The sequence below is a fragment of the Coregonus clupeaformis genome, chromosome 10, assembly GCF_020615455.1.
Source record: "Coregonus clupeaformis isolate EN_2021a chromosome 10, ASM2061545v1, whole genome shotgun sequence".
NCBI classification, from domain to species: domain Eukaryota; kingdom Metazoa; phylum Chordata; class Actinopteri; order Salmoniformes; family Salmonidae; genus Coregonus; species Coregonus clupeaformis.
In genome coordinates this window covers 23,852,017-23,872,072 of record NC_059201.1, presented here as the reverse complement: position 1 = coordinate 23,872,072, position 20,056 = coordinate 23,852,017, and the positions used below count along the sequence as shown (strand labels likewise).

The 20,056-nt window shown below is 42.7% G+C and overlaps 1 protein-coding gene across 3 annotated transcripts in view; it reads left to right on the top strand.

The window, feature by feature from the left end:
- The first annotated feature begins 1,590 nt into the window (after positions 1 to 1,590).
- The window catches only part of LOC121575371 (ephrin type-B receptor 2-like), a 142,343-nt gene continuing 123,877 nt past the window's right edge, over positions 1,591 to 20,056 (top strand). For all 3 annotated transcript variants that reach the window (XM_041888430.2, XM_041888431.2, XM_041888429.2), the window contains exon 1: positions 1,591 to 1,747. In XM_041888430.2, the coding sequence (XP_041744364.1) occupies positions 1,696 to 1,747 (52 nt within the window). In that variant the 5' untranslated portion in view covers positions 1,591 to 1,695. The remainder of the gene's footprint in view (positions 1,748 to 20,056) is intronic.

Genomic DNA, 20,056 nt, shown 5'->3' with positions numbered 1-20,056 from the left:
CTGATTGAATCTATAGTGCACAAACCCAGGACCAGTCACTTTATTAGGACCTCATATCCATACTTGACTGCTTTCAGGTGATTCCAGTATGTCTCCAAAAAGCAGAGGGGAAGCACTAGGCCACACTGAACATTAACTCATTCATCAGTTTGTAATCATCATGCTTGTGAGGATGTTTAGATGATAACAGATTGATGTACACATTTGTGATGTACCAACACATTCTTATTGATCTGTTATTCAATAAAAATATTCAGTTATTGTGCTCAAATTAATTACAGTAACCATTTAGAACACGACAGATGATTTTTATGATACAAGATTCATTATTATTTTGTGTTATAAAACATTAATATTGATAAAACATTAATTTCATTTAATGAATATGATAAATAATTTACATGAACCATAAAATATCATGTTTTTTTTTTTTTTTGTCATTTAGCAGACGCTCTTATCCAGAGCGACTTACAGGAGCAATTAGGGTTAAATGCCTTGCTCAAGGGCACATCATCGAGAGATAGTGGAGGATTATCATTAGTTGATTTGATCCATTCCTTCACAATAATGGCTCATGAAAAACAGCAGCATCCCATAATAGACACAGCGAAAGCCTGTGCCCTGTTGCTTACAGTTCATTTTAAAAGCACATACTGTAGAACTATTCCATCTAGTAATTTGAATGGGACATCTATTAATGCTATTAATTATATTACTGTAGTGGAATATCTACAGCAGGGGATTTGAGCAAAACATTTTGATTTTCGGAATCAACTTGTGAAAGACAGGATTTATAGAAAATGTATTTCTTTATCACTGATACTATTGCTATGTTTTGGCAATGTTTTCTTCCATAAGGTCCAAATGGCTCACACGCATGTACAACAGATGGCTCATGTATTGAACACGCATCATATATCAACATTACTTTGAAAGATTTCACTTCTACCCTTTATCTTAATTACACTAAAGACATAATCATTGAGCAAATTATATTACTACACAAACTAACAGACATACACTTTAACAGTGGGTTTTCCTTTCTAGAAGAGGCCCTCCTAGGCTACTGGACCATTAAAAATAACTTACTTTTTATTGAATTATATGATCCATGCTCCTTGTCACGTCTGTCAAGTGTCAAGCCTGTAGTATAACATACATCACTGACAACATAAAAGTCGTAGGCATAAAACTTGTTGCTTGACTATTTGCGTTAGAATCCAACTTCATTGGTCACCCTTCCACGTGATTCTAAAATCCTTTATTATCAGACAGATGAGGCAGTTAGCGATTGTATCTTCATGATTGACAGTAGGGATCTAGTGGAACTTATTTTGACAGGGGGAGAGCATGCCATGTACAACAACTACAAGCATAACCAAAAGGCATAGGTTATGTATGTTGTATTTTAGGGTTGGATCATAGATATCTCTAATATACACATCTCATACATTTGAGATCTGGACCAGTTTTCGATGGATGGATAATGTTGTATTTTACACGGCACCCCTTTGTCTGCTTGTTTTGGTTTCGTCCAAACTTGGTTAAGATTTGAGTTATTTTCTATGGCATCTGGTTCACTCTATCGAAGGTGAATGTCATCTCGTGTCCGTCAGCATTTGCTGTCAATGGCTTTCATGATTTATTTTATTTGAATGTCTGGGCTTTTTACACTTTCGTCCAAAGAAACCAATAATGGGTATTCTATGGATTTTATGGATAATACCCACCGTAATAGCTGTAGAAGGTAAGATAATGTTTAAATCCCTTTGAATAACGTCTTGCGGACCGGGCTATAGAGTTTCTGAACACAGCACCTTGAGTGGTTGACTTGATTTTAACGAGAAAAATCACATCTGTCATAGAACGTTCCGGGTGCTACACTGTGGCAAAGGCGCTTATTTGAATTTTTAACGGAAATAATTAACAATAGCTAAATGAGGTTTGCACCGATCATGCCCGCATCCTCTCAGGTGTGGATGTGTCCAAACGTATTGCTTGTCATGAAGGACATACCATATGCTTTTTACTGTGTCATTTTATACATGCCAAGTCAAAACATCGCTATACTTCTATATTATTTCAAACAGTTCAACCTTGAACAAGAAAGTAAATGGGTTACTTTATGATGCAGCGTTGCGTTTTCCCTATGTCTGAAATTTGTAAAATAGCAGCATGAACAGTCAGTAGGCTATACATTTTCCGAAGATGATTGGGTGCAGTATGGACAGTTCTGTATTTGATTAATGAGGTCTCTGTTGTATAGCTTAATCATTTTGTTGGACGCATCTAATTGTGCTGTGCACTGGCCGGAGCACACGGGCTTCGCTCCCGAATGATGATGAGCAGCGTGTTCAGTGGCACAATAGAACAGGTACTTCATGAGAGCAGAGCGCTACGGTAGCCTACCAATATTTAACCACCAAGGACTATCCCCTTTTAATTGAAAATGCCTTGGTAGGTTGATAATGTACACGTAAGCTAATGTGCAATTTTGGTGTGATGATTTGTCACAGAACAGGAGTCTTGTGATTTATTTTAAAGAGATGCGCAAGTCCTACAGCAGCAGTGATGGCAGGTTAGTAGAGCCTACACTACTCTCACATACCGGTAGGATTCCAACCAGGATGTATTAAATACGTTCCCAGCAAGCATAAACATGTACATAGGCCTACTGTAAACCAATCCTATTGTACTTAGCATCAGCTTCTTATTCACATGGTATGCTATCTTCATGTTTATGTAGTCTATTGTATAGATAGTAGGCCCAGCCTTTGGAGAGAAACAGTGTGCTGTGCTCCGCATACATTGATAGGCCTTTTGAATTGACAAATACAACTTTAGAAAATGTCAAAATGGACACACTTTTCACGCCACTTTGATACAAAGTGATTTTTGTAGCCGGTTAGGAGAGAATTTTCGATAACCCTAACTCTTTAACTAACCTTAACCTCAGTCTCCTAACCTGCAACGTTAATTATACTAACCTGCTGCATAAATTCTCCTAACCTGCTACGAAAAAGTCATGTCGGTATCGAAGTGTCTTGAAAAGAGTGTTTACCAATTTCAAGCAGCATATAATTTAACTGGGATATTGGAAAGTTATGTTTCCTGAATTGTTACATAGGCAGGCCTAAATATGCCTGGGAATTTGTATTTTCCAGTTGACATTATACTTGTAGAGTAGGTAGGCCTACACACATCCAATGTCATGCGTTCCACTGGCAAAATAAATCTCTATGGTAGTGTCTAGGCCTTTGTGTCTGAGCTTAAGACTTTTGATATTGTACATCTATACATCATAATTTTAAAATGCTATATTTTGAATGCTTTGATTGTTTTTTTCCATTCTTTCAATGACAATAGTAGAGTAGGTGCTTTTTCTTGTGTCCTAAAATACCAATCCATATGTATATGTTTGAACATTTACTGTAATTTGTAGTCGACCATGCTGTGCATTTGAAAAATATTTTTATTTCCTTATTAGTTAAAAATAACAATTTAACCTATTAGAGAAAAACTGTCTTGATCTGCTATATTTTCTATTATATATTAACTATATTGTTACCATGAATTCGTATTCTGATTCTTATTATTCAAATTCAAATTACTGGAGTTACATTATTAAATCTTAATTCAGTGAGGATTGTTTTCAACATTTTACTGGAGGTTAGTGCTAGAATGAAGTTGTTCTCTCTTAGCACAGCAGTGTTCGGGCCCTAGGGTCTTAAGTGAAATGGAACCACAGACAGTTGGGTAGAAGCTGCTTTAACATTGCTGAATGAGGAATAAAGTTGTTGTTTTTTGCACAAAAAAAAAAAAAAAAAAAAGGATAGAAGCTGCTTCATGACAAATAATAACAGACCAATGTCTTTCTACCAATTGCGTTGAGTAGAGTGGCATGCTATTTTCTCTTTCTGGAATGCAGACGTGGCTAGATGACGTATGAGACTGCAAAATATATGAAGAGACACTGACAGCCATGAAAAACTGGCATTTATTTTACTTTTAGGGACAGTGGGATCATGTGAAGCTATCGATGGAAAGGTTTTGTATCGTGCAATATGGCAGGCTAATACACATCCCATGCTGTCATTTAATAGGCCTATTTTATCAAGAGTTTTCTTTTCTATTTGTGTCACAAACAATATATGTAATTGATGAAGCCATTTATTTGGCTATTCTCTTTCAGAATAAATGTATTTCTTGGTCATTTTCAATGTAAAACAAATAATAAATTTGCCCTTTCAGACAATAATGGCTGCATGGAAGAAAAGGATGTTTTGTTTCTGGAGAGGCAATTAAGCTAATAGAGTTACCCCTTTTCATGTTTCTGTGTACGCAATTGAATAGTAATTACTTACTATTCAACATGACTGACGATAAAAGTATTGATTGCCGAACCCATTTTTTCTCAAGCAACATTAACCGGCAACACTATTGTTATGTTTATTGTATTTCAGTATCGTGACTGGTTGGTCTCTTCCCCAACCCGTCACAGCCCCCCCATCTTACCCTTAGTATCACCCTAGCCGATCATCCAATGAAGTTGCAGGAGTAGGCTACGTATGAAAAAATGTAGTTGAAAAAGAGGTCACTGTAGCCTTAATCCAAAAAACAAGACGCGACAGAGAGAAACATCAAAGTAAATCGTATTGCTTTGGCAAAGATTCTTCTGTCGGGTTTTATATAGAAAAAAGTCAAAATATTCCCATAGTCCTTCTGGCACACTCTTAGATCAATGTTAACGTTGGTCATTGCATCATGATAGAAAAATAATGCAGACATGTTTTTGTATTTTGATGTATAATTTTGATAGCTAGCTTATAATTATGTATATCTACGTAATTGTATAGCCTAGCAATTGAAGAGAATACAAATAGCAATACTTTTATATTAATGTTAGGCTAATTATTTAGCCCTACATATCTTTTAACATACTGGGACAACATACATTGTTTCATATTGTACATTTATTTTAAATTTTTTGGACATAGCAGATGAACTTTGTCTTAATGACAGGTGCTATTATTTCAGCTACAGCTCTAACATCCATAGCTCCATATATGGATTTCAGAGTGGTCACATTTTGAGAGTGATGTAGCTAGCTATCTTTCTAACCAAGAGGCAGGGATGTTGTTAGGCTAAAACACTGTGGATTGTGGATTTAATGCAAGCCCCTGTTGATATGAAATCTTCTTGGTAGACCTATAATAATAATAATAATAATATGCCATTTAGCAGACGCTTTTATCCAAAGCGACTTACAGTCATGCGTGCATAATTTTTTTTTGTTGTTGTGTATTTACCTATGGTACATTTTAGCAGGCAAGCTGTGATGAATGGAATCGAGGCGCTCAGTAAGGTAATTTCTGTTGTTCCATCTGAGCCAGGCATGCCTGTCTATATAGCCTCTCATTTTGTTTACCTTTGCATCAGCTGCAGGTGCATTACCTACCTCATGCCAGGTGTATCTATGGAGAGCATCATCATCATCAACAGCAACAACAACAACAACAACAAAGCAAAATGTATCTTGCAAATCTTACCAGAGCTGCCAAAAAGTATTACCATAGAAGTAGTTGTAAGCCCATTCACTCGTAACACCATTTAAGGGAGAGTATTATAAAATCTAGTCAATCATTGATTTAATTAGTAAACACAACGCTTATGGCGGTACTAGACCTTTGGTTCTCCATATCTGATTCCGAATCTTATTGCCCTTCTGCTATCTCTGGACTGGGTAAATACTGGGTAAATAATGGACTGTAAAATAAGGTAACCAAAGTTTGAATAAACACGGTTTATTGACTAGCTTGTTCGTGGATTTATTATAATTGTAACAGACATTTAACAGGAAAAAGGCCTTGACATTGAATACCCTTAGGAGTAATCTAAGACAGCTACTGTAATGATAACAAAACCATCAACCTTCAGTGGGATTAGCACACAGAACATAATTTACTAGGTATTCATGGAAATACAGCCAGAGTACTTCTGCTAACAACAACTAGCGTTTACTACGAATTTCACTTCTGCAGTCAGTAGTTCAAGACCTCAACTACTTTCAACACATCCTGTTATTGTATTATGCTACATTCAGTGAGATAGCATGTTTCTGGCTAGATGTATATGTGCAAAAGCCACATTGTGATCTGGTCATGACCACCTCCAGAGGTCGACAAACTAGGACACATGGCGTCCACGTTTAGGCAGGGTGAAGCCATTTAAGGCAATGTGAAATCATGATTTTTATTGAAATTCAAAAATCACACAAAATGTAAACAGTATAAACCACCATCTCACTCGTGCCTCAATAATTTGCGGGTTTAGATAACTCACAGTTGTAGAGATGAGTCCATGGATGAGATGCTGTAAAATAACTTGGGATCCAGATTAAATATTTAAGGAAGGGAGTGGCTTTTTGTTATTATCCAGTGAAAATGTCAGAGCGATATCTTAGATTGTGCAGGTAAGATAGGAAGCAGTGGTGGAGGTTTGTTGGCCATAATGCGGTTGCCTCCTCCTATAGGCTACAGCGGAAACCTGAGAGAAAACAAAGTGCTTTCAGTATTTCATTATATTGTGTTCTGTTATATTTTAACATGTATTTTTGTTGTGTGTTGTTTGAAGAGAGTTATGAAAATGTGTATTTTGAGTCTGCCAAATTTGTGAAAACTTGCTTTCAAATGTGAATTCAAAAGGCCCATTTCAACTGTACTTGTGTGGGGACTAGAAGTGTTCGCCTAACATGGAGGCGTTATAGTTTTTGGAATTGTAACAAAAGGCAGTGACAGGGGGCTCTGAAATGGGATTAAATCAAGGTAAAATGAGTGACCATACACAATCCTGTGTTTTCTCAGTCTACCCAATGAGCAGATGCAGGGAGCTTGTCTACACGCCAACCACCACAGTAGGCTTTCACAAAGAATCTGCCTCTATTCAAGTCCTAATCCATGCTGCCCATGGCCCAGCCATTGTCACTTTGCATGCAGAATTTAAATTAGTGCTGGTACCAGTTGTTTCACTTGAGGGTGGGTGTCACATTTCGGGGACATCCATGGGCTACCTTGAGGATTAGTTTAATGCAAGGGTATCCGAGGGCTCAGAGATTTTGGCCGATGGCGAGAGGGGATGCCAGTTTTACAAAAATGTGTTCTCTCTGCGTGGCATGACATCATTGTCGCTGCATTTTGAGCTGCCATCTTTTGTTACGGGCATGTATCAGTGCCTCAATCTCCAACCATGTTCACTACACCATTTGTTCATTAAGAGCCAGTCGGTAAGAGTCTGCCCCCTTTAGTAACATACCATTTAAAACCACTTTCAATTACACTAGTCATTCATTTCAGTCTTTTGTAAGATCAAAATCATAGTAATACTTTGATATTCCTTAAGTTAACACAAAACCTTGTTTAGATGGACACATTTATTTTGAAAAGGCACTCAGTCTATTCCCAATATACTTTTTTTTTTATGGCTGGCCTCAGGAGGGTCGACTGTGCACAACATAAGCTCTGTTCGGAAAATACTATATGTTTCTCAATGGAATAGTTCTAAATGTAGATTCAAATTTCAACACCAAAAAGGTTTGGTAACACTAGAACTAGTGTGGAATGGGGACAACTGGGAACCTTACATTCAATTGTATTCTTCACTGAGGATCACTTGAGTTATAGGTCTTGGGTTTTGTTTTTCTAGCAGTGGTTAGAGTATAGGTCTGTTGTTCAACCCTAGGGCTATAATTGTTTCAGCCTGTGGGGAGGAAAAGTGTTTGGTCTAAAAGTGAGTGAAACTAGCTACAATGACTAATGCCCCTTTTAGAGTTTTTTCAACCTAACATTGATGACACAGTTAGGGCTTGTATTGAACATTAGTCAGATTGATTGCATAATTTCTGAGATAATATCATTATATTCAACATGGTAATGTGAAATCATCCAAGCTTCATACTGCTCAACATTGAATGTCACACACAGAATGTGGTTGATAATTAGTTTAGCTAATGAAGTTACATAGAGGTAAGTAGTTTATTCAATGAGAGTAACTGTATAATTTCATTAGCACAGTTTCTGGCCATTACCTCATCCCTGTGGGCTGTATCTTGTTATCTTTTGCTGATCGGAAAAACAACAACAGTTTGAACTGTCTGTAAAGAGGTCTAGATTCAATTTAAACTGCAAAAGCAACCTAATATGTACGTTTACAGGTAGAACCTTGTTATACCAATTGTTCATGAACCTAGATTCAGGATAGTGTAAAACATAGCTTAAATATCTCAATCACAACATCTTGATTGACAAATTGCAAACCTTCAGCATGTCACATGCTAGATTAAAAACTCAAGCTGATGAGCACCCTCATTGTTGCCTGCATCTTTATGCATATTTGAAAGCATAAATCTTCTAGAACTTTGAATTGAGCTCAGAGGGTAAATGCAGCCAGCGTCAAGCCAAGTGCCATGTGAGGAGGAGCATACCCTGAGAGAGGTCAGACCTGGTCTCAGAGCCTCCCTCAATACAACCCCAGGTACTGTGCCACTGCCACTCTGAACGGGCCCACAGAACACAAACCCAGCGGATTAGTGTCTGGCTCTCAATGTCCCCGGGAGCAGAGCCCATCGGCGGAGACAAAGAGAGGCTGATTGCGTTGTCATCTGCATCACAAAGGGAATCCTTTTCCACCTGAACTGTTGCCTCTGCTGCGCTGCACATCCCATCTATCAGCGCCTCTGGACCCAGGTGACATCTGCCTTTTGTTTATCTTTTTCTTTCTTTCCTCTCTCTCTCTCTCTCTCTCTCTCTCTCTCTCTCTCTCTCTCTCTCTCTCTCTCTCTCTCTCTCTCTCTCTCTCTCTCTCTCTCTCTCTCTCTCTCTCTCTCTCTCTCTCTCTCTCTCTCTCTCTCTCTCTCTCTCTCTCTCTCTGTCCCCTCTGTCCCTCTCTCTCTCTCTCTCTCTCTCTCTCTGTCCCCTCTGTCTCTGTCACCTCTCTCTCTGTCCCCTCTGTCTCTGTCCCCTCTGTCTCTGTCCCCTCTGTCTCTGTCCCCTCTGTCTCTGTCCCCTCTGTCTCTGTCCCCTCTGTCTCTCCAGCGGTCGCCATATCAGCAGCGTGATGGCTCACTCCTCAGTGGGGACTGGGCTCCCCAGCCTTTATGTAAGCTGCAGCAGATCTGAGCGATTTCAGCCTCCGTCGGTAGTAATGGGCCCAGCATGGCTCATCATTTTTTTCCCCCTGCCCTCGCTCTCGCTGGCTGGCTAGCCATGGTGGGCTGCTCTGTTCTACTTTGCTCCGCGCCAATATGCAGAGACACACAGACAAAGGACCTCCTCTACTCCTGTCCAGCTGGAACGGACCTATCTGTCTCACTACAGCACCCTGACGTGATTTCCAGCGAGCAGACATGGTTTATCTGATTAGTGTGAGCTGGGAAGGACCTTGTGTCCTGTAACAGATAATGCATGTCTTTAGTTATTGGACAGGGAGGTTGAGCACCAACGTGACATGGTACAGTAGAGCAGAGGTACTGTGGGTCTTTGCCTTTTCGTGGGATCAGTACTCTAGTCTATAGGTCTATTGTGACGACTCTACGACTCTACCTTTTGCACGATATTTATGTATGAACCACAGATGATAACTACCCCCTATGGTGCATGCAATAATTGTAGATTTTTCTGAATCAAATGCCTGAAAAAAAGTGTTAAAATTATAAATTCAGATGGCTAATCTGAGGACATGACATTTAAAAGGCAAAAAAGAGAGAACGTTATTAAAAAACCTGTATGAAGTGTGATATGGGAGGTATTTGTTGGCATCTTATTGCATTAGCCTAGTGCAGAGGGAATAAACAGAGATAATGAACTGAGTTGGCCCGTGGCTGTGACTTGACTGCATTCAGAGAGCAGGAGCTAATCTTTTGTTGTTCCCAGATTAATTCAGATACAGCATAAATCAATTGTTAAACCTCAGACCCTCAAAGGGCTCTAGAGTAGCTACAGTTCAGACAGTCAGATTGGTAAAATGTACTGCAACAACAAGGGTATAAACCTAGCTCTGGGCTGAAATTACACGGTGTTAGATGTGGCCACAAAGGCGTGTTATGCTGGAGCCGGTTAAAGAAGTAGGGGCCATTTTGATAACCTGGAATGCTAATAGACAAGAGCAGCCAGGAGGAGAGAAATAAAGTGCTAAAATGGAGGGTTAAGAGATAACAAATCTCAAAGGCAGGGGTCATCACAACAGAAGGGTAACTGCACTTCTTCTTTGCAGTTAATCGGCTGTAGTCCAATTACTCAGGACTGCCTGGGCCAGAGGGGGTAATTTTCTGCACAGACTTGGCCCTGGTAAGCACACATGAGTTTTCAGATTACGTAGGGGTGGCAGGTGGCAGACTTTATGGCAGTTTTGCTTTTTAAGTATTTTAAGGCTTGGGAGAGGTTTCCAGCTTTGAGTTTTTCTTCCATGTAGGAAAACTGTCATAATCAAAACACAATCAGAAATGGAGTCATTGTTATGGGTTGAGGCCGAGGTAATCACCTCCTTTAGATTTCTCAGACTTCTCCAGACAACCCCATATGGAGCTCCCTCATAAATCTGCTTAGAGCCCTAATCAATAGCACAAGTTTAGCAAAGATTTAACCCCAATCAACATTATATGGAGGGACATCAATGAGGGGTTATTACAATTTCTCTTTTAATAACGTGTCTGATAAACACTATATTCGACAGAGTAACACATGCATTTGCATAATCATCTCTCAGTAAGCAGATTCAGCATGGGGCGGATAGGCAGCAGGATCTGTCAGACGTGCAGTTGTAATGACTCCCACTCAGGCAGTAAATTCATGTCTTGCACTTGTTCCAACCCTCCATTCATTGTTATTTTACCCTAATTTCTACCCTGTAAAGATTTTTCTGCAGGAAACACTACCCCTAAAACTCACACCCACGTTTTGAGAGAAGCCAAAGACAGAGCAATACGCATCCACTGGGCTCGATGAAACCATGTCTGGGATCATTGTAGCCATGAGGTAACACAGCTCACCGAAACAGGAGCACAATATAGGGATTTGAGGAGTGATGACTATTTTCCATACCTTCCTCAAGCTCTACGTTTCAGATAGTAATCACAGTGGACCATTTGGGAGGGCAGCTGGAAAATCCATAGAGAATCTCAGGAGACCTGCTGTGGCTGTGAAATCAATGCAGAGATCCAGCCGAGACCGTTAAATGAAATGAAAAAGTCATATGATATGGTTAAATGTGTAGAATGTTATTATTCATGTGGACCAAATAACTTTTTCATCTGCAGATAACTCAAGCTGACATGTATATCAGTGGAAGTAGTGAGTTTCCTTTGTGGTTCGTACCCAGTCATACTCACAATCCATCAGTCCTTTTGGAGATACAGTAACAATAGCCTTACGTGTTGAGTTGTGGGTCCAATGACAAGGGAGAGACTAAAAAAAGGATATCATACAAACAGGAAACAACTGGTTTTAATGTTGTATAAATACTGCATAATTCTGGAACCTAGAGACACATCATTGTACTATTTACAGAGCACTCGCATAGGCTACGTCTGACTCAAACTGACAAAGTAACTTCTGTTTTCTCTTGGTATCCCCTCAGGAATACAGTATATTTATACATTTCGTAGCATACACACGTGAAGCTAATATCTCTTTACAGATATATCTATATATTTTTTACTTCCTACTATAATGAGTACTGTATATTGTTTTCTCAGGTCTCAACAGAGTTTCACTACTAGTGCTGAGCGATTATAGTGGTTTTTGAGGTCGGTTCACTTTCGGTTCGATTATTTAAAAAAGCATCCGTCTTTTAATTTTAATTTTTTTTTATAAACGTTAAATGTACTATGCATTATGTGGGTTTGAATGCTGTAACAACACATAATAAAACAATTAATAAAAGTCCCATGATGGTATTGACTGCCCGTTACTGCTTATCACTTATTAACCATTATTTATTCACATTACTGTACTTTAATAAAATATTTCAGTTGTTGTGTATATTACATTTGCTTTATTTGATGACTTTATTATTTCATTCCAAGTCATCTCATCTCAATAGAGCTGCAGCCTATGCTGTCTGACAAAATCACTATTTTAGTAGTTCTTCAAAGTAAATAAGGCATACGTTTATGTCTGCTGAATACCAACTATCATTTTGGTTAATCACACTACCAAGAGTCCATCATAAGTAAAGCTTACTTTAAATAGTTTCACCTTGCCTCTACCCAAACACAATTAGTCACTTTTTTTCACAAGCCATTGGTGTTGTGTGGCATGCAGTGCATGCATGTGTAGTGACTGTATGAGTCCTTTGATGGACTTGCTGTCAGAAGCCTGCCTCTTGGAGTGATTGAAAAAATATGCTTGGGATTAGACTTTGGCTCAAACACCCCCCTGTGCCTGCTACCGCGTTGAGTAATGGCATAGGTAGCATTAGAACTCCACCTCCCCTCCATCCTCCTACCCCTAGCTCAACACAACCCTGCTGTCAAGTAAGAGGAATGAGTGGAGACTCAGAGAGTACCAGGCTTAAACCCTTGCTCTGGCAGCAGCACAACTCCCTGGACGCATTCAACTGTTTTCCATAGAGTGTTACCTCGCCTTAAGGAGAGTATGGGAAAGCATGGGTGAATATTATCATGTGATGTTGCTGCCCACAACATAAACCAACACACCAGTAGATTATGCAAAAGTACTTTCCTCTTAGTGTTTATGGTAGGATGTCCTACTTTTTAGAAATAGACATTCTAAATCTTATGGTGGTTTTCCTGCCGACAGACAAGCATCTGGCATGTGCACAAACTCACACGCCTACATTCACGCACACATGCATACGCTCACAAACTCACACACTCTTCCTTTGACTAACTCAACACCTGCAGACTGTGTCTACAAGGCTTTCTGGTATTATGGCATTAGCATGGAAATCAAGAGGCCTGGAGCAGGATTAGACTAGTAGGTGTGAACACAAGGCCGGGGCAAAGCTGCGCTTTGAACACATATTTTGTCACCTAACTTTTACCCCTATTGGTTAGTCACCACACTCCCCACGCACTGAATAGTGACTAAAAAATATGTTTTACTAAATGTCTATACCATCTACATCATTTGAGACTTTGCAATGATGCTTGGTTGTATAATGCTTTGCTTATTTCAGATCCAATAATGATTTCTGCCTGTCTATCAAACAGACTGTTGAGCGGACTGTTGATGGATATGTCTCCACAGAAAACTTTTAAAAGCCATGAATGACAAACCACCAATTTCAAAGGCCATTTTCTAATGGCCTGTTAAATACATACAAACACAAACTCTCTCTCTTTCTCTCTCTCTGACAACACAAACACATTTATTTTAGTAGATATGTAACTGCAGTTATATACACTGAGTGTACAAAACGTTAGGAACACCTTCCTAATATTGAGTTGCTCCCCGTTTTGCCCTCAGAACAGCCTCAATTCGTCGGGGCATGGACTCTACAAGGTGTCGAAAGCGTTTCACAGGGACGCTGGCCCATGTTGACTCCAATGCTTCCCACAGTTGTGTCAAGTTGGCTGGATGTCCTTTGGGTGGTGGACCATCCTTGATACACACAGAAAACTGTTGAGCGTGAAAAACCCAGCAGCGTTGCAGTTCTTGACACACTCAAACCAGTGTGCCTGGCACCTACTACCATACCCTGTTCAAAGGCATTTCAATATTTTCTCTTGCCCATTCACCCTCTGAATGGCACACATACACAATCCATGTCTCAATTGTCTCAAGACTTTAAAATCTGTCTTTAACTTGTCTCCTTCCCTTCATCTACACTGATTGAAGTGAATTTAACAATTGACATCAATAAGGGATCATAGCTTCCACCTGGATTCACCTGGTCAGTCTATGTCATGGAAAGAGCAGGTGTTCTTAATGTTTTGTATACTCAGTGTACATTATCTAAAAATCATATTTATTATATGTTGCTTTATCCATGCAGTGTAAATGTGTGTCATTCCAGCCTAGTTTAATTCTAAGCTGTAGGTCTGAGGAACCACTGTTGCATAGTTAAATAACAAATGGAGAGATACACAACTCATTAAATATTGAAGGACATAGATAACACAATTACTTGCATGACAACATCACCATAAATTAGGCTGGTAATATGGCTAAGACTCATCAGCTTAACGTTGACCTTACTGATTATACTTGACAATAATGATTCTGCGGCTTGATTGAGAGTATCAGATTGAGGGTTTGCGATGGCTTATGGTTAGCACTCTCAGTGATCGGTGGTATGAGACATTTGACATAGATATTTAAAGCCTCTTTTGAAATGCTAATTTAAAGTGTTGTCTGCACAGCCATATATAGTGCAAGGATTCAGACCCCTTAACTTTTTCCACAATCTTTCCCTCGATCCTGACAAGTCTCCCAGTCCCTGCCGCTGAAAAACAACCCACAGCATGATGCTGCCACCACCATGCTTAACCGTAGGGATGGTGCCAGGTTTCCTCCAGACGTGACACTTGGCATTCAGGCCAAAGAGTTCAATCTTGGTTTCATCAGACCAGAGAACCTTGTTTCTTGTGGTCTGAGAGTACTTTAGGTGCCTTGTGGCAAACTCCAAGCTTCCGTCTGGCCACTCTATCATAAAGGCTTATGCTGCAGAAATGGTTGTCCTTCTGGAAGGTTCTCCCATCTCCACAGAGGAACTCTGGAGCTCTGTCAGAGTGACCATCGGGTTCTTGGTCACCTCCCTGACCAAGGCCCTTCTCCCCTGATTGCTCAGTTTGGCCAGGCGGTCAGCTCTAGGAAGAGTCTTGGTGGTTTCAAACTTCTTCCATTTAAGAATGATGGAGGCCACTGGGGGGACCTTCAATGCTGCAGAATTGTTTTGGTACTATTCCCCAGATCTGTGCCTCGACACAATCCTGTCTCGGAGCTCTACGAACAAATCCTTCGACCTCATTGCTTGGTTTTTGTTCTGACACTGTCAACTGTGGGACCTTATATAGACTGGTGTGTGCCTTTCCAAATCATGTCCAATTCATTGAAATGTACCACAGGTGGACTCCAATCAAGTTGTAGAAACATCTCAAGGATGGTCAATGGAAACAGGATGCACCTGAGCTCAATTTCGAGACTCATAGCAAATGGTATGAATACTTATGTAAATTAGGTATTTCTGTTTTATATTTTTTATAAATTTGCAAAATTTTCTACAAACCTGTTTTTGCTTTGTCATTATGGGGTATTGTGTGTAGATTGATGAGAAAAAAACTACAATTTAATCAATTTTATAATAAGGCTGTAACGTAACAAAATGTGGAAAAAGTGAAGGGGTCTGAAAACTTTCCAAATGCACTGTATGCACATAGCCAATTTAGTAAAACAGCCTCGTATGGCTTACATTAGACTTGTCAGTTATGTGAAGTGTCTTGACATCCCATGTAGAGAGAGTACTGTGGCAACTTGCTGCATACAATATGGACACAACAGTGTCAAGGTATAAATGTGCCTGGTATGAAGCAACCTAATGGTTTCTGTTATTCAGCTTCAGCTATGACTACAGCTTTCACAATACAAGGTATATATTTCCACGTTCAACGTAATTAATTTATTGTTTGATTGATGCAAAAGCATTTCGTTTGCAAACACTTAGGATTGTATTGAAGTAATGTGTATGTTGTACATGCATGCATTAGGCTGCTGTACAACCTAGAATTTCCATCAGCATCCATGGTTAAATGAGACTATGCCTCATTTATTAAGCAACAAGTGACACTGTAAGACATGCAATCATGACTGGTCTTACAAAGCTCATAATGATTTCAAGACTGTCAAAACGTCTTGCAGTTTAAAATAGTCAGTAACCCAGTTGAAAAATGTTTCGTGAACATAAGGGTGCTTTTGATCAGGTTGTCCTTTGGCTGGATGATAACATTATAGAACACTTTTAGTCAACCGAGGATGTTCTGACAATGACAAAGGAATGCATTGTGTTCATTTCTTACCAGTAATTAAACTTTAATGGAACGTCCCACTGGAGTTCTTGGAATTTTTTTACAAGGAACTGTCACGGTTCAGACAGACGACAAGAGGACCACAATTGCGTCACACCAGAAAGTTTATTTAAACTTAAGGGGAAAGGGAATGTAGGGAGTGAGTGAAGGCTCCAGGGGTTATCCCGTCTGATGTGCTGGGTCTGTGCCTCCCCCCAGTGGCAGCGATGCGTCCGATGACGCCGGTGGTTGGTGGTCCAGAAGTCCTGGGGGGGGGGGAGGAAACACAGACACAACGGGGCGGATGAAAACAGGCAGCAGTACAGTTCAAGGGAAATCCAAAATACGTAGTAGCAAGGCAGAAGGCTGGTCAGAGTTACCGGGATTGAAGAGTAGTCAGGAGTCGTAAAGGCAGAAGCAGGTCTGGATCTCCTGAGGCAGATGAGTATCCAAAAAACAGGCAGGTCCGGGGGTCACAAAACCAGGGTGAGCCAGAAGCGCGAGCAAACAGGTTCCAGGTGTGAGCTTTGCAGACGATCTGACAAAGGAGAGCTGAAAGACAGGGCTATAAATACTGGGAGAGGTTAGTGGGTAATGCAGCGCAGCTGGCAGAGTAATAGAGCCGAGCAGAGCAGGGACAGGTGGAGCTAGTTAGGCTGAGTAGAGAGAGAGTGGTGAGCAGAGTGGAAACAAATTAAGGTGGTAACCCGGTGGAGTGAGAGGGCTCATGACAGAACCCCCCCCCCAAGGGACGGCCCCAGAAGTCCCAAGAGCAACACCACGCCGGGCGGGAGGAGGGGAGCCGGAGGAGGGCTAGAACTCCTCCGAACGGTCCGAGTGAACGTCCTCATCCTCGGAGGAAGCCGGAGGGCCGTGGTCGGGGAGATGGGACAGGTCCCGAGACAGGATCAGGCACAGGACAGGAAGCCGAGCGGGCCGGACGGTTAGGGACCCCTCTGGGGCGGCCCCTACGGATTGCAGGTTGATCAGGATGCCGTTGGTGGAAAGCGGTGATGAGAGTCCTATCCACAATCCGACTAGCTGGCACCCAGGTCCTTTCCTCAGGTCCATAGCCCTCCCAGTCAATGAGGTACTGGAGACCCCTACCCCTCCGTCTGGACCGAAGCAGGCGGCGGACGGTGTAAACCAGACCACCATCGACGAGCCGTGGAGGAGGAGGACAAGGCGCAGCAGGGACCAGCGGACTCTCATGGATGGGCTTAATCTTAGACACATGGAAAGTGGGGTGCACCCTCAGGGAATTAGGCAGTTGGAGCCGGACAGCAGTTGGGCTAATCACTCGTATGATAGGGAATGGGCCAATGAACCGAGGTGCCAGCTTCTGCGACTCCACCCTGAGTGGCAGGTTCTTCGATGACAACCACACCCTTTGACCAACATGGTAGGTGGGAGCAGGAATTCTCCGACGGTTGGCCCCGGTAGTGTAGCTGGCAACGGATCTGAGGAGTGTGGCTCTAGCTTTGTTAAACACCTCTCTGAGACCATGGTAGCATTCTGGGACATTGGAGAGGTCAGGAGCGGAGTTAGTAGGTACTGGCCGAGGGGTGTGCGGCAGCAAGCAGGCAGGTTCGGTGGCAGTCCTCTCCCCACTCCCTGATCACCCCGGTCACCCAGTCGAGCTGAGGGTTGTGCCGGCGGAGCCATGGGTAACCCAGGATGAGGGGTTGGCCTGGAGAGGGGGAGCAGGTGAAACTGGATAGTTTCTTGATGGTTTCCGGACAGACCCATCGAGACCGGGGCCGTGACATGAGTGACCGATCCGAGTAAGTGTCCGTCCAGTGCCCGGGCAGGAATAGGAGGTGTCAAACGGAGGTTCTCCAGTCCCAGTTGGCGTGCCAGCTTGATGTCCATTATGTTGGCTTCGGGCGCCAGAATCCACCAGAGCAGCCAGGGTGTGAGTAGAGTCAGAGAGGCGGAGGTGAACTTGCAGCAGGGGTTTGCGGTCGGAGGACTGGATGGTCATTGAACTCAACCGGACTCCCCCTATGCCCGGTGAGCTTCGGCCCTTTAAAGGGCAGGTTACCACACGATGTCCATCACCTCCACAATAGAGGCAGAGGTCTGAGGTGAGCTGTCGCTGGCGCTCTGCAGGAGTGAGAGAGGCTCGCCCAATCTCCATAGGCTCAGACTGATCAAGCTGACCTGGGTGAGTGGCAGTAGATGACAGGAGCCCAGTCGGATCTCTCCGAATGCCGGTAGTAGGTGGACCTTGGCGCCCCCTCTCACGACGACGGGTCTGTATCCTTCTGTCGATCCTGACAGTCAGTGCGATGGCTTCATCAAGAGTGGAAGGCAGTTCATGGGAGACCAACTCGTCCTTGATATAGTCAGCCAAACTATGGAAGAACGCGTCCACCAACGATGATGTGTTCCAAGAACTTCGTCTAGCCAGGATTCGGAAGTCGATGGAATGGTCTGCGACTGTACGTCTGCCTTGTCGAATACTGAACAGTTCACGAGACGCCTCTGCGGTTGGTGAATCCAGGTCAAACACCTTCAGCATCTCCTCAGCAAACAGGTCGAAGGTTGCACATGCGGGGGGTTTGACGTTCGAACTCTGCTGTTCCCCAGAGTCGAGCTCGGCCCGTCAGGTGAGTGATGGCATACCCAACTTTAGCCCCCTCCGTGGCGAAGGTCCTTGGCTGCAAGGAGAACTGAAGTCGGCAGCTAGTCAGGAATGGCCGGACCTGGGTTGAATCGCCGTTGAACCGCTCGGGGTTTCCAATCTTGGGTTCCGGGCAAGCGGCTGCAATGACCGGGGCAGGTAACTCGGGGGCAGGGCTGGTGGGCAGACTGGCTGGGGTCAGGTTGGTGAGGAGTTGAATGATCATGGCGAGTTGTTGTTGCTGCTGCTGGGACTGCTGCTGGTGCTGCTGGAACTGCTGATGCTGTTGGTGGCCGACCTGAAGCAGAGAGGTGATGTCGCCGCTCATGCGGCCTAGCTCTCTCTCAGTGTGTTCCAGGCGTAGCATGGCGGTGGGTTGCTCAGGTTCTTCGGTTTCCATGTCGGGGGAAGTGTGCGCTGAGTCCATGATGGTCAGATCGTACTGTCACGGTTCAGACAGACGACAAGAGGACCACAATTGCGTCACACCAGAAAGTTTATTTAAACTTAAGGGGAAAGGGAATGTAGGGAGTGAGTGAAGGCTCCAGGGGTTATCCCGTCTGATGTGCTGGGTCTGTGCCTCCCCCCAGTGGCAGCGATGCGTCCGATGACGCCGGTGGTTGGTGGTCCAGAAGTCCTGGGGGGGGGGGAGGAAACACAGACACAACGGGGCGGATGAAAACAGGCAGCAGTACAGTTCAAGGGAAATCCAAAATACGTAGTAGCAAGGCAGAAGGCTGGTCAGAGTTACCGGGATTGAAGAGTAGTCAGGAGTCGTAAAGGCAGAAGCAGGTCTGGATCTCCTGAGGCAGATGAGTATCCAAAAAACAGGCAGGTCCGGGGTCACAAAACCAGGGTGAGCCAGAAGCGCGAGCAAACAGGTTCCAGGTGTGAGCTTTGCAGACGATCTGACAAAGGAGAGCTGAAAGACAGGGCTATAAATACTGGGAGAGGTTAGTGGGTAATGCAGCGCAGCTGGCAGAGTAATAGAGCCGAGCAGAGCAGGGACAGGTGGAGCTAGTTAGGCTGAGTAGAGAGAGAGTGGTGAGCAGAGTGGAAACAAATTAAGGTGGTAACCCGGTGGAGTGAGAGGGCTCATGACAGGAACGTTGTCAGAAAGCTGGATAAATCTAGATTGGAACTTAGTTGGAATAATTGTTAGTTGGGAAAGTACTACGTTAGTCTGGCTAACACCTAACTCGAAGTCCTCATGACTTCAGAGTCTGGAAAGGCTGTTTTGATGTTGTCTGCATGATGCGTCGATAATGAAGGGGGCTGTTGCTTTTACTGGTTGGTTCTCTTCTGTGTCTTTCTCACTCAAACACCCACACGCACAGCCACACACAACCCCCGAGTGCCGACCCCTTCCATTACAACTGTTGGATTTCAAATCTATACAACAAGAGGTCTCA